Genomic DNA, 16,957 nt, shown 5'->3' with positions numbered 1-16,957 from the left:
AATACTTTTAACAATTGACTTGTACAAAAAATCTAGCAATAACACAATGATCTCTTCAGAAAAATATTATCAACTGTTATCTTGTTCATACAACATAGTGTGATAAAAATTGATGTGCAAGCTGGAAATTCAGGCTGGCCTGGCTACTGGCAAATGGACTGAAATGGCAATCACTTATGGCAATCACTTTCCGTTCCAGCAGGCCAAGGAGAGATGCATCTGAATCTTTGTGTTTCAAATTTTAAATATTTGTAAAGACTGATTTACCTAGAATACGGCTCTATGGTATCAGTAGATGTGTCAGATAACTGTTGTTTGCAATGAGTCCGTCTAGCCTTTTTTTATCCACAAATTGTCAAAAATCGTTACTTCTCTAAATCGCACCAAACACTTTTTAACTTTAAATTTAAGAGCAAAACAGTTTTTGATGTCTTATATTTAAGTGTTAGTATCTCAATAGAATAGGAGCGGCGGCCTAGTAGTTAAAGTGTCAGCCTCTCATGGATTCGAGCCTCATTGGGTCAAGCCCATGTTTCTTCATATTAAAACCAGTTCTGGTTAAGTTCCAGACAGCAGACTCGAAAGCGAATAATATATGTTGCAAGAACTTTTTTCACAATGAAGCTTAAATCAATATGTTTAAAGTAAACAACTTTTTAGATTTTTACTCATACAATAAACAAGAAGGGGCTAAAGATGTGAAATAACAAAATATCATATCTTTATTTTTTCATTTCTTTATTTTGATCACTGCAGTTCATGGTTCATAACAAATATAAAATTAACAAGGACAATGAATACATTTAAGCTTGAAATAACAACATGATCAATGTAACAAAATACAATTGGGGTATAATGATAGTATCTTGGTCTGGGACTAATATTCTGCTAGTCAAGTTTACCACATGACGAGAAGCTGAATGCGATTCAACCAACCAAACATTACCAATGGGAGAAAAATACAAGTTAAAGGTCATGACATTTTTCATGGTAAGTAAATACTTTATTCCACACATGATCATATCTAACTTTATATGAAACTGTATAACAATAAAAGTGACTCCAGAATATCAGCTTTATACTTGTATACATGTATGATTCTCCTTTCTGCCAGGTTTGTTTTTCAAATAATACAAGTACATGTATATCATGTGACAGAAAATTTGCAGGTTATTGGGAAAAAAAATGAAATAACAGGATAATTATCATCATGCTACAATGTACAATTGAAGTGTTTTATTCCTCAATAAATAATCATGAGTATCGAATAACAAATTGAGCAATGAAATGGAATAAAGCTACCGGTTGACAGTACAAATGTTGCTACATGTTGTTCCAAATTTTGTTTTTTTAATGTAAAGAAGAGAAAAACATTTAAAGAAAACGTAATGAATTTCACTTAAAAATGGTTGCAATCAAAACTGGTGAAAATATCATGGAATGTTTAATAAATGATGCTGAAAGGTATGACAAGTATTTTGGTTCATTCAATAGTTAAACAAAAACTATTTTCATAAAAGAGCTGAAAAAGATTTATGTGCATAAATTTTGATCTGTTCCATCAATGTAATCAAATTTCATACAGCTATTTTTAAGATCAAGCAATAAATTCAGTATATGTCAAATCTATGAAGCTGTGAAGATATAGAAATGTTTGATGGATGCCAAGTAAAACCATGGAAACTAAACCCTTTAGACTAATTAGTCTCAATAAAGAAAGAAAATAAAATAACAAAGTCAAAACAAAATAAAGACAGCAAATGAGAACATGAAATAAGAACATATAAAGTACATTAATTTCTAACTTTTACAGACTAGAAAAGTGCTCATAAAATTTAAGTTTGGATTTGATTTTGGCCCCAACAAGCTATAAGCAAAGGTTTTGAAATACAATTATCAACTTTCATTTTTTTCCCCCACAGTGACATATTAATGCTAAAATATCTACTTTTTGACAGTTGTAAATTCAGACAGACCTATAACAATAAGTTTATAAGTGTTGGCTACTTTGTTAAAGCAAAAATACACATGGAATCCGCTATTCACAATACAAAATTCATCTTTGAAAAAACACTAACAGTAGCTAAATGGATACTGTTTTTATTTTTTCATAATTATCAAAATTAATACTCTTCTGTACATTTAACAAATCCATCTTAAAATCCGCCCTATATCAAAAATCTGGAAACAAAGTGATCCCTCGGAAGCATTAATCACAAGAAAATAACAAGAGAGTTGCAGACTCGGTTTGATTGAGTCTGTACATTAGGGATAATGAATATGTGCAACATCCCTCGCGCCCCCTAGCACCGGCTTGAGCGGTACTCAATTCTCAACACTTAGTAGTGCTGGCATCAATGATCCCGAAGGACCAGAAAAATATAACAACACTGAAATGAAGTACGGGGCAACTTTTTACAGGTGCCACACAGCACTTGACACCTGCTGTTGTGAAGTATATAAATCAAGAACAAAAATAATGATCTCACAGAAGTGATTCAAGACAACGAGATTCAAGAATACTTATATTAATATAATATAAATATAACAGAGATGTCATCTGCAACTTGGCCAATGTGGGGTTTACCCCATCTTATCCTTCGGTACAAATAAACTTTAATATTAAAACTTCACAGGAAACTATCTTTCATAAGAGAGTTATCTTCGCATTGTGCTTATTATCGCTTTCACCAAGTTGTAACTCTAAATGTTTCTTTGTATCCAAGGGATTATATAGGAAAAAGCCCACATTTGCCGAGTTCCATGGTATTTCTATTCTAGCATTATATTCCCAATTCCTTGTTCGTCGAAATCAAAGCACTTTAAACATGACATAAACTTCATCGTCAACATTACATAATATGCACCAAAATAATACTGCAGCTGCTTCATTCTAAGGTCTTCCAAAAGTAATGATGGAAGATGAAAATAGTTATAGTAAAATAAATATCTTGGTGTATGTACAAAACACCTCCCGAAAATCAGCTGACAAAAATATAGAGGGTATTTAAGTTATTTTTCTATAAATCCTGGATTTATTTTCATTGAGTGGTATGAAAATAAATATTTCATGAGTGGCGGAATATAATAAACACATATTCTTTTAAATTGAATCTAAAGTGTATTGAAATATCATTATAAAATTCATAAATGGTAAAATTATGTTGTTTCCATACTCATAAGGTCGATTCTTAATAGAGATGTAACATACAATGTGTCTGGCATTTATTACACATAGACAAAATAAAATGTTATCTTGAACAAAATATTACTTTGCCATTCTAAGTAGGCTTTTAACAGTTCAGTGCATGTCCCATTTGCTGTAAAGGAAATAAACAAACATATATGTGTATACTGGCGCCTCATATTTCCGTGGTACCCATATTTCCAAGGTATTAGGCTTAAACAGTCCAAAGTGCCTTCTAGACTTCATGAACCTGCCAGTAGTTTTACCTTTACTATTTTATTGTATTTTTATAGAAATATTACATATACGACTGGAAAAAAATATTCTTTTTATTCAGATTAAGAGCAAAGTAATTTATTTCACCATTTTACTTTTAGATTTCATACCTTTTAAGACAAATGTCTTTGTTAAACAACCATTGAGATATTTGATAAATGCCAAAGAGAAAATCCCCACATTCAGACAAGCCTAGGTATAGGTGTACTAAAAAATAAATATTACTATTGGGTTTGCTTTTGAAACTATTAAAATGTAATTGCCTTGGAAATATGAGAACACAACTTTACTCACTAGGCAGCAGATGGGTGTTAATTACAATGCTGTACACATAATTGCTTACATGCACACATTAAATGGAATAAACTATGAGGCAACTGACATGTCTATCCTACAATATTCAATGTATTTTTCAGAATTTTATCCTTTTAACTTTTATTGTCTGTGTTAAACAGTTAAGTACCTCGGAAATATGAGGCACCAGTATATATCTTACACAAAAATTTTGGGGATTATACTTTTATCAAAATTCAAGCAATAATTTTCTTTACTACAGTACCGGCATCAGATATAGAGTTTTATACACTTAAAAACCTTTGTTATTTTGATGTTTTCCCTCCAATTTATAAGTGTACATTAATGTTTATGAAAAATTCGAAAAAACTGACAAAAAACTGAACTGAATAAATTAGCTCAGTGCTATCACAAGTTTGAAATGCCATGTAAATAATCACTAGAACAACATATGAAAATACATGTAAGATAACAAACATTTTTTTCTCCATTTTTTTTTTCTTTTCTTTGACTCAATGTAAAATATATGACACAAATTTCTACCATGATTTTTTTATATCTATGACATATGGAAAAAAAATCAAAATCCATACTACATGTATATATTTCCTACTTTAAAACAAGAGCACCGCATGCGATGTTAACACTTGTCTTTTTAAATACTCACTTTTGGCAAAAATTCGTAGTAAAAAAAGGGGCATAACTTAAAAAATATAGCTTTATACCCCTTTTTACCCAGAATTATACCCCTTTGTCTTACAACTGCACCTTGTCAAAATAAGCAAGTATTACGAGTTTCATTTTGATAAATTTTAAAATATTTGAATAATGGGCTACATTAAATGACATTGCAAGACAACAACAACAACAACAATGCAGCTATCATAATAGCTTGACTTTTTCTTGGAAACAGACAAACTAAAAAATAACATAGTTTTTACAAAACAAAACATAATCAAATAATTCATGTAAAACAGCTACCTTCAGAAATTTTATTTTTGTACTTTTTAAATATACTAAAATAGGATAAAAAATATTCTCCATATTTTTTTTCAGTCCAATTCAACAGTCCTTAAAGCATCTTCGTCAAACATTTCGCATGTTGCTATGGCACCATCATTAAACCGGAATGAGCAACCACCATCTAGTACGAGACAGGCATCCCACATTCGTGATGAGATCTGGATTCTGTAAAATAAAACACCCTTACTGTACAATGTCTCCCTTGATTGTAATAATCAACAGGCTTAATCAAAGAGAGTCTGCAAATCTGTTTTTGTTTTCATTGCCCTTTAGGGATCTTCATTGGAGTAGAAGAAAACTTAACAGCCATGTTTAAAACATGGCATCAAAATCAAACAAAATTATCCCTTAAAACCTTACCAGTATAACAAATGTGTATGCTGAATAATAGCTTGTATTTGCTTTAACCAGAATATTATCTTTTTCAGGCAACAAAAAAGTGATTTTTTTTATTACTGAGATTCTTACAACAATATTGCCATTGCAAGCCAACAGCAATGTAAAAAGACTTATTCTACCTGACTCTTTACTGTTTGTGGCTGAGTTTCAATTCCTTAAATATCTTAAGTACAAAACATCATTCATTGCACTAATAAATTCAACAAAATATTTATTAAAAAAGCTTACTTCTTTGCTTTCCCTCTTGAGGATGGAACATTGAAAACACCTGAAATATCAAATGGACAGTGGCTATTTTTTCAATACAAGTATTTAGTTTTACTTCATAAGTAAAGTAATACATTAAAAATCTGCCAAACTGTTGAGGAGACAATGTTTTAAACTTAATTTTTTAACTCTGGTAGCCATCTTGTTCAGGAGACTGGAACAATTTTGGCAACTTTGTAAGGATACAGCTGAAAAGATGTTGGTTAAAGCTTCTTTTTTTTAAGCCTTGATTAAGCCCATCCTGTCTGATAGACCAGACAGATTTTGGCAAGTTTTGTAAAACATCACCCAATGATCATTCTTATAGACTTTCAACAATATCTAAAAAGTAGGCCTAGTTGAGGACAAAATGTTGTTTAAAGCTTATTTCTATTTTTAGCTCTGAAGACCATTTTGCTTAACTGATTGGAACAATTCATGCAATTTACACAAAGCCCTTGAAGGGACTTCCTAAAAACCTAAAAAAAATCTACTTAGTGGTTAACAAGACGATATCATTTATTTCTATTCTTAGTTTCCGGTTGCCATCTTGTTTAACAGATCAGAACAATTTTAGCAATTTCACCTTATACTGATTCCTACAGATTTTCATTAAATCTATCTGCAGGTGGAGGTGGAAATGTCATTTCAAGATAATGTTTTAAGCGCTAGTGGATATCTTTGAGTTATTTTATAGCTGATCAACTATTGCCCCACAACTATTGGCCAAGAGTTTTATGAGGAGATCTTGTTTTAGAAAAATATAAGGAAAGCTTAATGTGAATATGTTGTGCTTAGGTGAGTTAAAAAGCTAAAAATAGCCAATTATAACTTCAAGCAAGTCTAAGACTTTTCCATTTTATTTATCACAAGTTTTTTCCATTTTTCTCTTTCTCAGAAAAAATATGCATCATTTTTGAGACAAGAAAATGTAACATTTAAAAAGTATGAACAAGGGGGATATCAATTTACACATGAGTCTGATTAAAATCTTACCATTATTTACTGGGTCCCTAACTGTGTAGCCCATGTATGATTCATTGGGGTCAAAAATCAAGGAATTATTGAACTTGTCTGTTACAGATTGTACGAAATATGCATCCTCTGTTGGAAATGATACTGTGCCCTGTGAGTTTGCTGAAAAATGAAATGATATACTATATTGAAAAAAAGTGCCCCATGAGAAGAAAAAGAAATTCACACACTGCAGTCTAAATAACTACAGCTTAAAATATATAATTCAGATGAAACATAATGTATACAGTTACAAGACAAAAGCTTCATTTTAACATCAATTTAGCTAATGTGAAACAATTTGAAAATATTTCCTTCATACATTCAACAACAAATGAGAGTTAAAATAAACTACATGTACAACAGTGACATAATGCCACTAAACTGAACACAAGCCTGAATAATGACTTACTACCAGTTATAGTCTGCATATCTATGTAATCTAATCAGACTAATAATATACTGTAAGCCACTCACTTTAAGTACTTTAATTCTGAAATCCATAATAATTACAAAAGACATTTCCAAAATTCAAAACGGGGCAATGTAGCAGGTAACTATTCAGTGTGACAATCAATGTATCTAATGGATCTTACTAAGTAAATACAGTTAACAGTGTACGTCTATTCCAAATGAATTATTTATTATAGAAACCAACCTATTCTTAGAATGTCTTGGACCGACTCGGAGGGTATTTTGTTGATATGAAAATGCCATGATGTTGACCCTGTACCTGTACATACTGTGACCCCAGAACTCTTCTGCTTACTACCAGGTTGATCATCAATACTTAACTCATAGTAAGACACCCTGTAAATATACATACATTTATACTAATAACACAAGCCATGTTCCTATTTGCTTAAACTATTTTCACTTTAGCTCAATTTTGACCATAGCTATGAGTTTATTTAAAATGTGTAGACCATTTTCATACAAAAACTTATTCTACTAGTATATGAAATCCGGATAACATGAAAAAGTCACAGCTCTTGTACAATGCCTTTTTTCTCAAATGAAATTTAAACACTAATTTCTTACAGCACGTTTAAATATACAAGAAAGATGTTGGCAAAGCAGACTTAAATCATACATCAAAGTGGTAAAATTACCTAGATGAAAGACATTCTCCAAAAAACACTTCATTCAATGCTTTTACAGGTAATACTCTGGTATGAGTGTGACCTTTGACATATAAAGATCGAGTGCAGATCTCGTTCTCGGCCACATGTTCCGTGTACCGATGTTCAAGATAATGAAGCTGCTGGTCCGATAATTCTATAGGGTCGTCATTGGCATGGTAACCGGATATTGTGATGCGTATTCGCTGCCGCCATAACCATCTGTAAGATTAAGAATATATATCCTGGAAGGTATTGTAACTTGATTTCTGACTTCTCAACCTTTATGTCTTCAGTGTTAACACTTTTATTATTTATTTTCACTATATTATTTAAAATTGTATCAGCTTGTTAACTTTTCAACCAGGAACGATGCGATGGCTGAACTGTGCGCTGGTTAATTCAATATGGCTTACTGCCGTGATCCAGACTCAAAACTACCAATACAACCACCATAAAATAAACAATGTCATGTAAAATGATTTTTTACTCAGTATTACTCAATTGGTATTAAATTAAAGTTTCCATACCTAAAGTCACCGGTCAGAAGTTTCTGTAAAATAGTATCAAAGTTGGCAGCAGAGTATTCATCTTTTGACAAACACAGTCGACCTTCAGATCTGTAAATAAAATCAATATTTTCATTGCATTAAAATAAAGTTGTTAACATACTGCCTATCCACTGACCATTTTTGAAGACGAAATCTGAAATAAGCATTTTGACTTGATATTGGTGTCTGATAATGATAAAATTACTCAGTCAGGTGTAATTCATACTTCATTTAGTGATCATAGCTTAATATTTTGTACAAGAAAAGTCAGTAAAATTCCTCTTTGTTTTCATAACAATGTCACTTTAAGATCTTTGAAAAATTATAACAAAGATGACTTTCAAGCTAGTCTTCTAGATACTGACTGGTCTCCTGTTTTGCTAAGTGATGATGTAATTGATGCCTGGAATATATTTAAACAGTTACTTTTATCTGTGATAGACAATATAGCACCTGTGAAACAGACCAGAATTAAACAGAGAACAGAACCATGGATTGACTCAGACATTCTTAGTGTAATTAATGAAAGGGATAAAGCTTTTAATAAATATAAATGTGATAGAAACTGTGATAATTATGATTCATTTAAGACTCTCAAGAACAAAGTTCAGTATCTTGTTGCCAAAGCAAAAAAGGAATATTTTACTTAAACACTGGATGAGAACAAAAATGACTCAACCTCTTTATGGAAAACTGTTAAAAATCTTGGTTTGCCTTCCAAGAAGGGTTCATCTTCAACCAGTTCAAATTTGTTTAAATATTGATGATAATGTGTGTTTTGAAAAGAAACCTATTGCTGAATCATTTAACAAATTTTATACAACAGTTGCATGTAAACTTGTTGAAAAGTTGCCAGAAAGTATGCATAAATTTGGTACGAATTTTGTTAATACTTTTTATGCAAACAAGGGTGTTTTTGCAAACAGTTTTTCTTTTTCCATTGTTTCTGAAAGTAAAGTTCTTAAATACTTAACTTCATTAGGTGTCAAAAAAGCTACTGGCTTAGATGGTATACCCTCACGTTTTATCAGAGATGGATCCCCAGTTATTGCTAGTCCATTAGCTCATATCATAAACTTATCCCTTATCCAAGGTCAAGTCCCTGATGATCTTAAATCTGCAAGAGTTGTTCTCCTCTATAAAAAGAACGACAAATTGTCTGTTGGTAATTACCGGCCTGTGTCCATTTTAAATGTTGTATCTAAAATCCTTGAAAAGGTGGTTTATGACCAGGTTGAAGCTTATTTTAAGGATAAAGATCTGCTGTATAAATTTCAATCAGGTTTCAGGAGTGGCTTCTCTACTGATACTTGTCTGATTCACCTTACAGACTTCATCAGGTATGAAAATGATAAAGGTAATGTTGTTGGTATGGTGCTGCTGGATTTGCAGAAAGCGTTTGACACAGTCGACCATTCCATTCTTTTAATGAAACTGCAAGCATCAGGTCTTAGCATTGACGTCCTAAATTGGTTCAAATCATATTTATCAGATAGACAGCAGCTTGTAGATGTCTCTGGTACTTATTCTTCCAATTCCAAAATAACATGTGGTGTTCCTCAGGGCTCAATCCTTGGACCCCTTCTCTTTTTAATTTATGTAAATGATATGTCAGCTGTGGTCAAAAATAAATTGCTTTTGTATGCTGATGATTCTGGTATCCTTGTATCTGGTAAAAGTTTATCTGTTGTTGAAAAGGCATTGACAGATGATATGGAATTGGTCAGCCAATGGTTAGTGGACAATAAGTTATCATTGCATTTGGGTAAAACCGAGTCAATTTTATTTGGGTCCAGGCAAAAACTTAGGTCACAATCTAACCTGCATATAACCTGTTCTGGTACATCCATTGAATCAACTTCATCTATCAAGTATCTTGGGATTACTATAGACCAAAATCTGTCATTTTGCGCCATGGCCGAGTCTGTTCTTAAGAAGGCCAACTCTCGGTTAAAATTTCTTTACCGCAAGAAAGAGTTTCTTACTCAGCATACCAAGAAACTTCTGGTTATGTCTCTTATTCAGTGTCACTATGATTACGCATGCTCTGTTTGGTATAATAGCTTGACACAGTCTTTAAAAAATAAGTTACAAACTTGTCAAAACAAAATAATGAGATTTGTACTTGACTTGGACTCTAGAGCCCACATTGACCCATCCCACTTTAAGTCCCTTAACTGGTTACTGGTCCACAAAAGAGTTGAACAGATAATGTTGTGTCATGTTTTTAAGATAAAAAATGGCCTGTCTCCGGATTACATGTCTGAACACTTTGTTTCACAAGATTCCATTCATAATTATAGTACAAGACTTAGTCAAAAGGGTGGATATTGTCTACCTAAGGTCAAAGGCCAGGGTTCTAAATCATTTGCTTTCTCTGGTATTAAATTATGGAATGATTTACCTGTAAAGTTAACGGAGATCAACAGGTTACAAAGTTTTAAGGTTGCCATCAAAAGTCATCTTATGAACAGTATTTAAATTTTTTTTTTAAACATGTTTTTACATATTTCGGCTCAGGATTTTAAATTGTCTTCTATTTATCTTATTACAATTTTAGTAATGTGTTTTAAATCCTAGCTGTAAACAGGAGTATCATTAACTCAAGATTTGACTGTGATATACATTTTTATGATTTATTAGTATTTTTAAACATGATCATATTAAGGTTTGCCTCTCTATGTCATGCCGCCAATACAAAGGACCACAATGGAAATAAGAGCTTTTTTGCCCTTTTTTGTGTTATCCTTGGTTTTGGTGAGCATGTCATAGTTTTACTCGTATGTGATATAGTATTTAATAATGCTCATTATTTTATCCTATGTTATATTGTCAACTATGTATATGCTTCCTTTGCCGAAATAAATCTATCTATCTATCATACTTCTGGCCACACCTCATATATTAACATCCATAGTATTCAAATGCACTTACAAAATAAAGCACCATATCATTACACTCATGTATACTTTCATATATATAATATTTCCATTAATTTTTATTTCACTATATAATAAAGTTTATACATCTAATTATGTGACACATTTCTTATCATCTTTAATATTTTGAATTGACTTAACTTTAACTTTAACAACTTTTTTGTCATGGTTTATCACATTATGATTATAATTATAAGTCTACCACTGTTTATCACCTAATAATCTATCAAATTTCAGGTATCCATAAATAAAACCTACATTGTAAGTTACTTAGTTTTCAAGCTTTATTCTTATAAAATCAGTTTAAAAAACAAGAGGGCCATGATGGCCCTGAAGTTGCTCACCTCTATATATAGGCCCCTGGAGCGGGGCCAGTTTAAACCCCAGGGCTTTTATTTGAACAAACTTGGTAGACACCTATTAGAAGATGTTTCATGCTAAACATCTAAGGTCTAGCTTGTTGGGTTTTTTAAAAGAAAATTATTTAAGTTTTTTCTTTACACATATAGTTAAAAACAATGACACCCTTGACCCCAGGGCTTTTATTTGAACAATCTTTGTAGACACTCACTAGAAGATGATTCATGCTTAGTATCTAAACTCTAGCTATTTGAGTTTTTTCAAAGAAGATTTTTTAAGTTTTTGCTTTACACATATAAGGAAAATGAATGACCCCCAGGGTTTGGCCAATTTTGTCCCCAGGGCTCTTATTTGAACAAACTTGGTAGACATCCATTAAAACAAGTTTCATGCTAAATATCTTAGCTCTAGCTCTTTGGGTTCTTTAAAAGAAGATTTTTAAGTTTTTACTATATGCATATAGGGAAAATCAATGACCCCCTAGGGCGGGGCCAATTTTGACCCCAGGGCTTTTATTTGAACAAACTTGGTAGACACTCACTAGAAGATGTTTCATGCCAAATATCTAAGCTCTAGCTCTTTGGGTTTCTTAGAAGAAGATATTTAAAGTTTTTTTCTTTTGGTTGCCATGGCAACCAGAGTTCTGCATGGAATTATATTCTTTGAACAATTTTCAAAGGTGACCACCAAAGGAACATTCCTGTGAAGTTTGGATGAAATTGGCTACTAGTGGTTTATGAGGATATGTCATTTAAAGTAAAAGTTAATGGACGCCAGACGGATGCCGGACGAAAAGCGATCACAAAAGCTCACCCTGTCACTTTGTGACAGATGAGCTAGAAAACAAACGCTTTTCTTCAGCTTTAGACGTTTCGTCTTCGTCAGAATAAATTCAAGCTTTATTCTAAAAGTTTGCACTTAGTTAAAAAAATTACATTCCTAAATCCCGATTTTTTTTACCAGTTTTTACCTTTTAGGGTCTGTATTAACACCTATAATAGGTTTATCTCTATTGTGGATTTTGGACGCAGCATCCAGGAATGTCCCATCTCCTCCAGCAGTAAAAACCGCATCGGCCCAGTCCAATATCTCATTTGTGAACTGTGGCCGTTTAACTACTTTAGTTTCTATACCACTGGCCCTGTAAGACACGATCAATATATCATGTATCCTTACGAGTATTTTGCCTCCAATATGGAAACATGGTTTATTATCAATAATCTGGAATATTGTAAGGTATAAACTGTACAGGTAAAAATCTGTAAACTGTACCAGCAACTGATTTCATTCCTTCAATGTTATGGTTTGATACATAGAAAAATGTTTTGTTTCCTTTTTTAGTGAAAATGGAATATATCTTACAAAGAAGCGAGAATTTTCAAGAGTTTAAAGGAACTCAGATGAAGTCCAAAAGCCTAAAAATAAATAATTTGAATTTCTTAAATAGATCTGCTTAGACACTAAAACAGAATGATATGCAAAAGGTAATTAAAAAATATATGCTGAAATAACTAAAATTCAAATTGTTTATGCTTTTTAGCCCAATTTGATTGAAAAGCATTGCAACTCTTTTCAATTTCAGGTCATTTTTCACAATTAGAATAATTATTCTGGATAAACAGAATGAGCAAATGATTTGGAATTTTGCACAAATGTTATTGCTCTAGATGAATTGAATGTATATTTTAAAAAAAAATTCAGTCCTATCATGTCAAAAAAACTCAGGAGAGTCCCTTTAAGTCTTACATTTTGAAATTACAGAATAAACCAGTGCAATCTGACCAGGCTCTATACTACTGATAGCTCAATTTTCTTATCTTGGAATCCCTAACATTTTAAATGGATTGTTCCAAATTTAAAGATAGGCAAATCCACAACAGAAATTTAGAAATTAAATTCAGATGAAGGCAAAAATATTCTTACTCCAAGCTTTTTGTCATGAAGTCGACACAGGAATAATGAGTTTTGTGTCTTTCAAGTAATGTTTGATAGTCTGATCTCTTTCTCTCCATCTGAAAACACACACATAAAAAATGCAGTAAGTGAGTAAATATAACAAATTTCAACCTCAAGATAAAAATTATGCTCTATGTACTTGCATACTCATTTTAATGTAATGCCCAACACCTAATTAAACACAAAAAAAGAAGACTTAAACTGTAACAAAATGTGTAAATGTCTTTGTTGAACATTAATACCTCAGGCTCTTACTTCTAATCTGTAAATAAAATACAACCCCTGTTTAAATAGAAGCAAGAAGCACCTTTTGTTGTCACTTCAGTCAAAAAGAATCAATTTATACTCAATTATCTATCTCTTTTTATGTTTATGACATATACTGTCAACAAATTATTGTACCGAGGAAAATGTATTTATTGATGTACCATGAAATTTAATGCACATGTGTGAAATTTGTATTGGTGTTTTATTCATTGATTATTTAAGATGAAAAGCTCTATAATGTAAATTCTTATTCTCCTGCCTAAAAAAATGACCAAGCTTCTTCTTACATATTAATATAAATGAAACCCTGGTATTTGTTACAGAATAGATTGGTTTGCAAAGCAACTGTACATTCAGAAATAATGAAACTGCTGTCTGTATTAAATCATTAACAACTGTGAATGATGATCAATCATAATATAAAATCAATGACTTTTCAGCAATGCCTCTGTTATTTTGAGATAATTTGAAACTATATTATATAAAACAAAAGCTTTACACTTTAAACTTGAATTTATAAGCAATCTCTAAGTGAACAGCATCGACCTAAGTTTATTTTGTGATGTCAGGGACTGATGTTTCTATTGACAGTTGAAAATTCACAAGCCTGTAATTGAGACCTTGCTACCAGCTTAACCAATTTGGGAATTTAAAATTATGTAGTCAATTACCAAAATCATTAAATGTGAAGTTACTCTAAGTGTGGCATATCACATTGAATAATGCATTATAAGATATATTACAATACTCCTGACAATAACATCTACAGCCCAGCATATGGACAGACTCAGCATCGCTAATTTACTTTGTCAAGCAATAACTGCTTGGGATCATGGTCAGGCCTGTTTTCATCACAGTAAAGGAAAAACACAGACATTTTATTTATGAGTTCAATAAATGTGAAGTATTTTCATGTATTAAACCAGTATTTTTACCCTATTTTCTGTTTTCTTTGTCATTCATTAAGTTATAAGACTCTGAAAATAATGTACATTGCTAATGTAAACAACTGGATTTAACTCATCACATTGCTAGAGCTGTAGTTCTAGACACTTGCAGAAATCATGTTCACAATCACAAAGTAGAAACATATCACTTTTTTCACTGAATATTAAATTTTTCATTCATGTTCAACATGAATGAAAAATGTGTTGGAGCACCATATCTGATAAATTCCATATTTCAGTATCTACCGATAAGGCCCTTGAATAATTATATGCTAAAATCTCACCTTTCAACCTGCCGAAATACACTTTAAGGCATCTTATTTATCTCTTCACATTGTTAACATACCAACAGTTGGTATGTTAACAATGTGAAGAGATTAATAAGATTTCGGCAGGTTGAAAGGTGAGATTTTAGCATATAATTATTCAAGGGCCTTATCGGTAGATACTGAAATATGGAATTTATCAGATATGGTGCTCCAACACATTTTTTAGTCTCTCTCTAAAGAACTTGGTATTTAAAGGTCATCTTGGAAAATGCATCCCTGTACTCAATATATTTACTGAAGTATTAAATCATAATCCCACGGGGTCCATTTAGAGGCCCAATTTGTCACATGACAGCAGACAGACCTAAAGGTATTCCCATTAAAAAATGATTAAAATATCAATGTTATTCGCTCAAAATTATTATTTTAATAAAAGGAATAGCAAAATAATACAAAACAAGTAATACAAGAATTTGTAACAGAGTTGCCAATGTTCCCCATCTAAGGGAAGTTTTCGTGAAGCTCAAAATTGTGGTATTTCAAACGAATGAGGTATGAATCTGGACTTCCAATGCAAAATCTTGATCAATGCTAGATCTGCACAAGTAACAATAAACTCATTAAAGAAATATAATGAAATAACTGTAAATGTTTCAACAAAAATACATTTGTATAGTTATTACTATTTCAAAGCCACAAAATGGGAATTAAACAAAATCAATACATGGGTATGTGATGGGGAATGGTCTGTTACATGGGTATGTTTCGTGTCCAGTCTGTAACTTTTTCATCAATCAAGGTATGTAGGCAATTCAGCAATGACATTTTATTTGAATGGCCTGGCTTGGCATCATACACTGTAACAGAACTTTTGAGGCTTTGACCTCCAAGTGTGACCTTGACCTTTGAGGTAGGGGTCTGGGTGTTGCGCATGTCTCGGTTCAGAACTATTCACTACTTAGGGGAGCGATATGTAAGCGGCCGAATAGCTCAATCAGTTCAGAACTGTTCACTATTTAGGGAAGATGATGTGTATGCCGCTGGATAGCTCAGTAGGTATGATGTTCAGAGGGTCCTGGGTTCGAGTCCCAGTCAGGCTGCACATTTTTCTCACCCTGTGACATACATGACATGTTGTCTTATCTTTGTTAACATTTGTGCAAAGTTATTTTAAAATTCCTTTATTGATGAAAAAGTTATATACTGGACACAAAATATACCTGTATAATGGACAATGTTAAGCTTTGACCCCCAATTATAACCTTGATCTTGGAGGTAGGGGTCCGGGTGTCCACATTGTCTTATTATTACAAACATTGTGCCAAGTTATTTCAATGTTATGGACCGGACACAAAAGTGTGACAGACAATCAGATGGACAGATAAGGACATTTCTATATCCCCTTTTTTCTTTAAAAAAGAGAGGGAAAATTAAGATCTCACAAACAGATCTACATACATGTTAATTTTTTTCTGTTACAATAAAAATTGAATTTTAAAAAGTTTGTGAATCTGGCAAAACAAGGGCACCCGAATATTTACATCCATTATATATCATGAGATTGTGATGGTTTGGGAGCTATACTCTTTGCTATTGTCCTAGCATTTGAAGTCTAACCTTGCTTTTGAATTGCTCCTCTGTAGAATCTTTGTGGCGTAGTTTTTCAAATTCATATCTGGTTATGCGCGATAATATAACTACTCTTCTTGGTTTAAAAGTTGCAGTATCCTCATCGCCAAATCGCTCACATTTGCTTGCCATACATCTACAACCTGCTGGCCTATCCACATAGTAAAAATTCTTGCTAGTTTTTACAAATTTTAAAGCACCAGCAAAAGATGTGTATTTGTTGGTAAGGTGAGGTAAAATTGCCAATTTATTCATTGAAAATACGTTCAATATTGCAGATCACCGTTCACTGAAAAGAAATAGAGCTGACAAAGCAAAATTAGTAAAATATAATTGAAAATATTTTTATTTTAGTTGCGAAGTTTCACTTTCCTTCCATATTGGAGTTTACAAGTAAAGCTGATATGTTTGTTTCGAACTTAGAGGTAATTGTATTAAGTTTTTAATTATGATATTAAAAAGGATAAATGAATTTCATG

At 32.1% G+C, this 16,957-nt stretch overlaps 1 protein-coding gene across 1 annotated transcript; it reads right to left on the bottom strand.

The window, feature by feature from the left end:
* Positions 1–721: 721 nt before the first annotated feature.
* LOC132726627 (NAD kinase 2, mitochondrial-like) lies at positions 722–16,882 on the bottom strand. The gene is made up of 9 exons (XM_060711975.1): positions 16,467–16,882; positions 13,334–13,422; positions 12,381–12,551; positions 8,091–8,180; positions 7,552–7,782; positions 7,098–7,249; positions 6,422–6,562; positions 5,408–5,447; positions 722–4,945 (listed from the first exon to the last, which is right to left on the bottom strand). The coding sequence occupies exons 1-9, from the start codon at positions 16,731–16,733 to the stop codon at positions 4,810–4,812; spliced, it is 1,317 nt and encodes a 438-aa protein (XP_060567958.1). The 5' UTR covers positions 16,734–16,882; the 3' UTR covers positions 722–4,809.
* Between the last annotated feature and the right edge of the window lie 75 nt (positions 16,883–16,957).

This window comes from Ruditapes philippinarum, unplaced genomic scaffold (assembly GCF_026571515.1).
Source record: "Ruditapes philippinarum isolate M1 unplaced genomic scaffold, ASM2657151v2 ctg2541_1_1_1_1, whole genome shotgun sequence".
NCBI classification, from domain to species: domain Eukaryota; kingdom Metazoa; phylum Mollusca; class Bivalvia; order Venerida; family Veneridae; genus Ruditapes; species Ruditapes philippinarum.
Note: the sequence above shows the minus strand (reverse complement) of the source record. Positions and strands in the feature narration are given on the sequence as shown.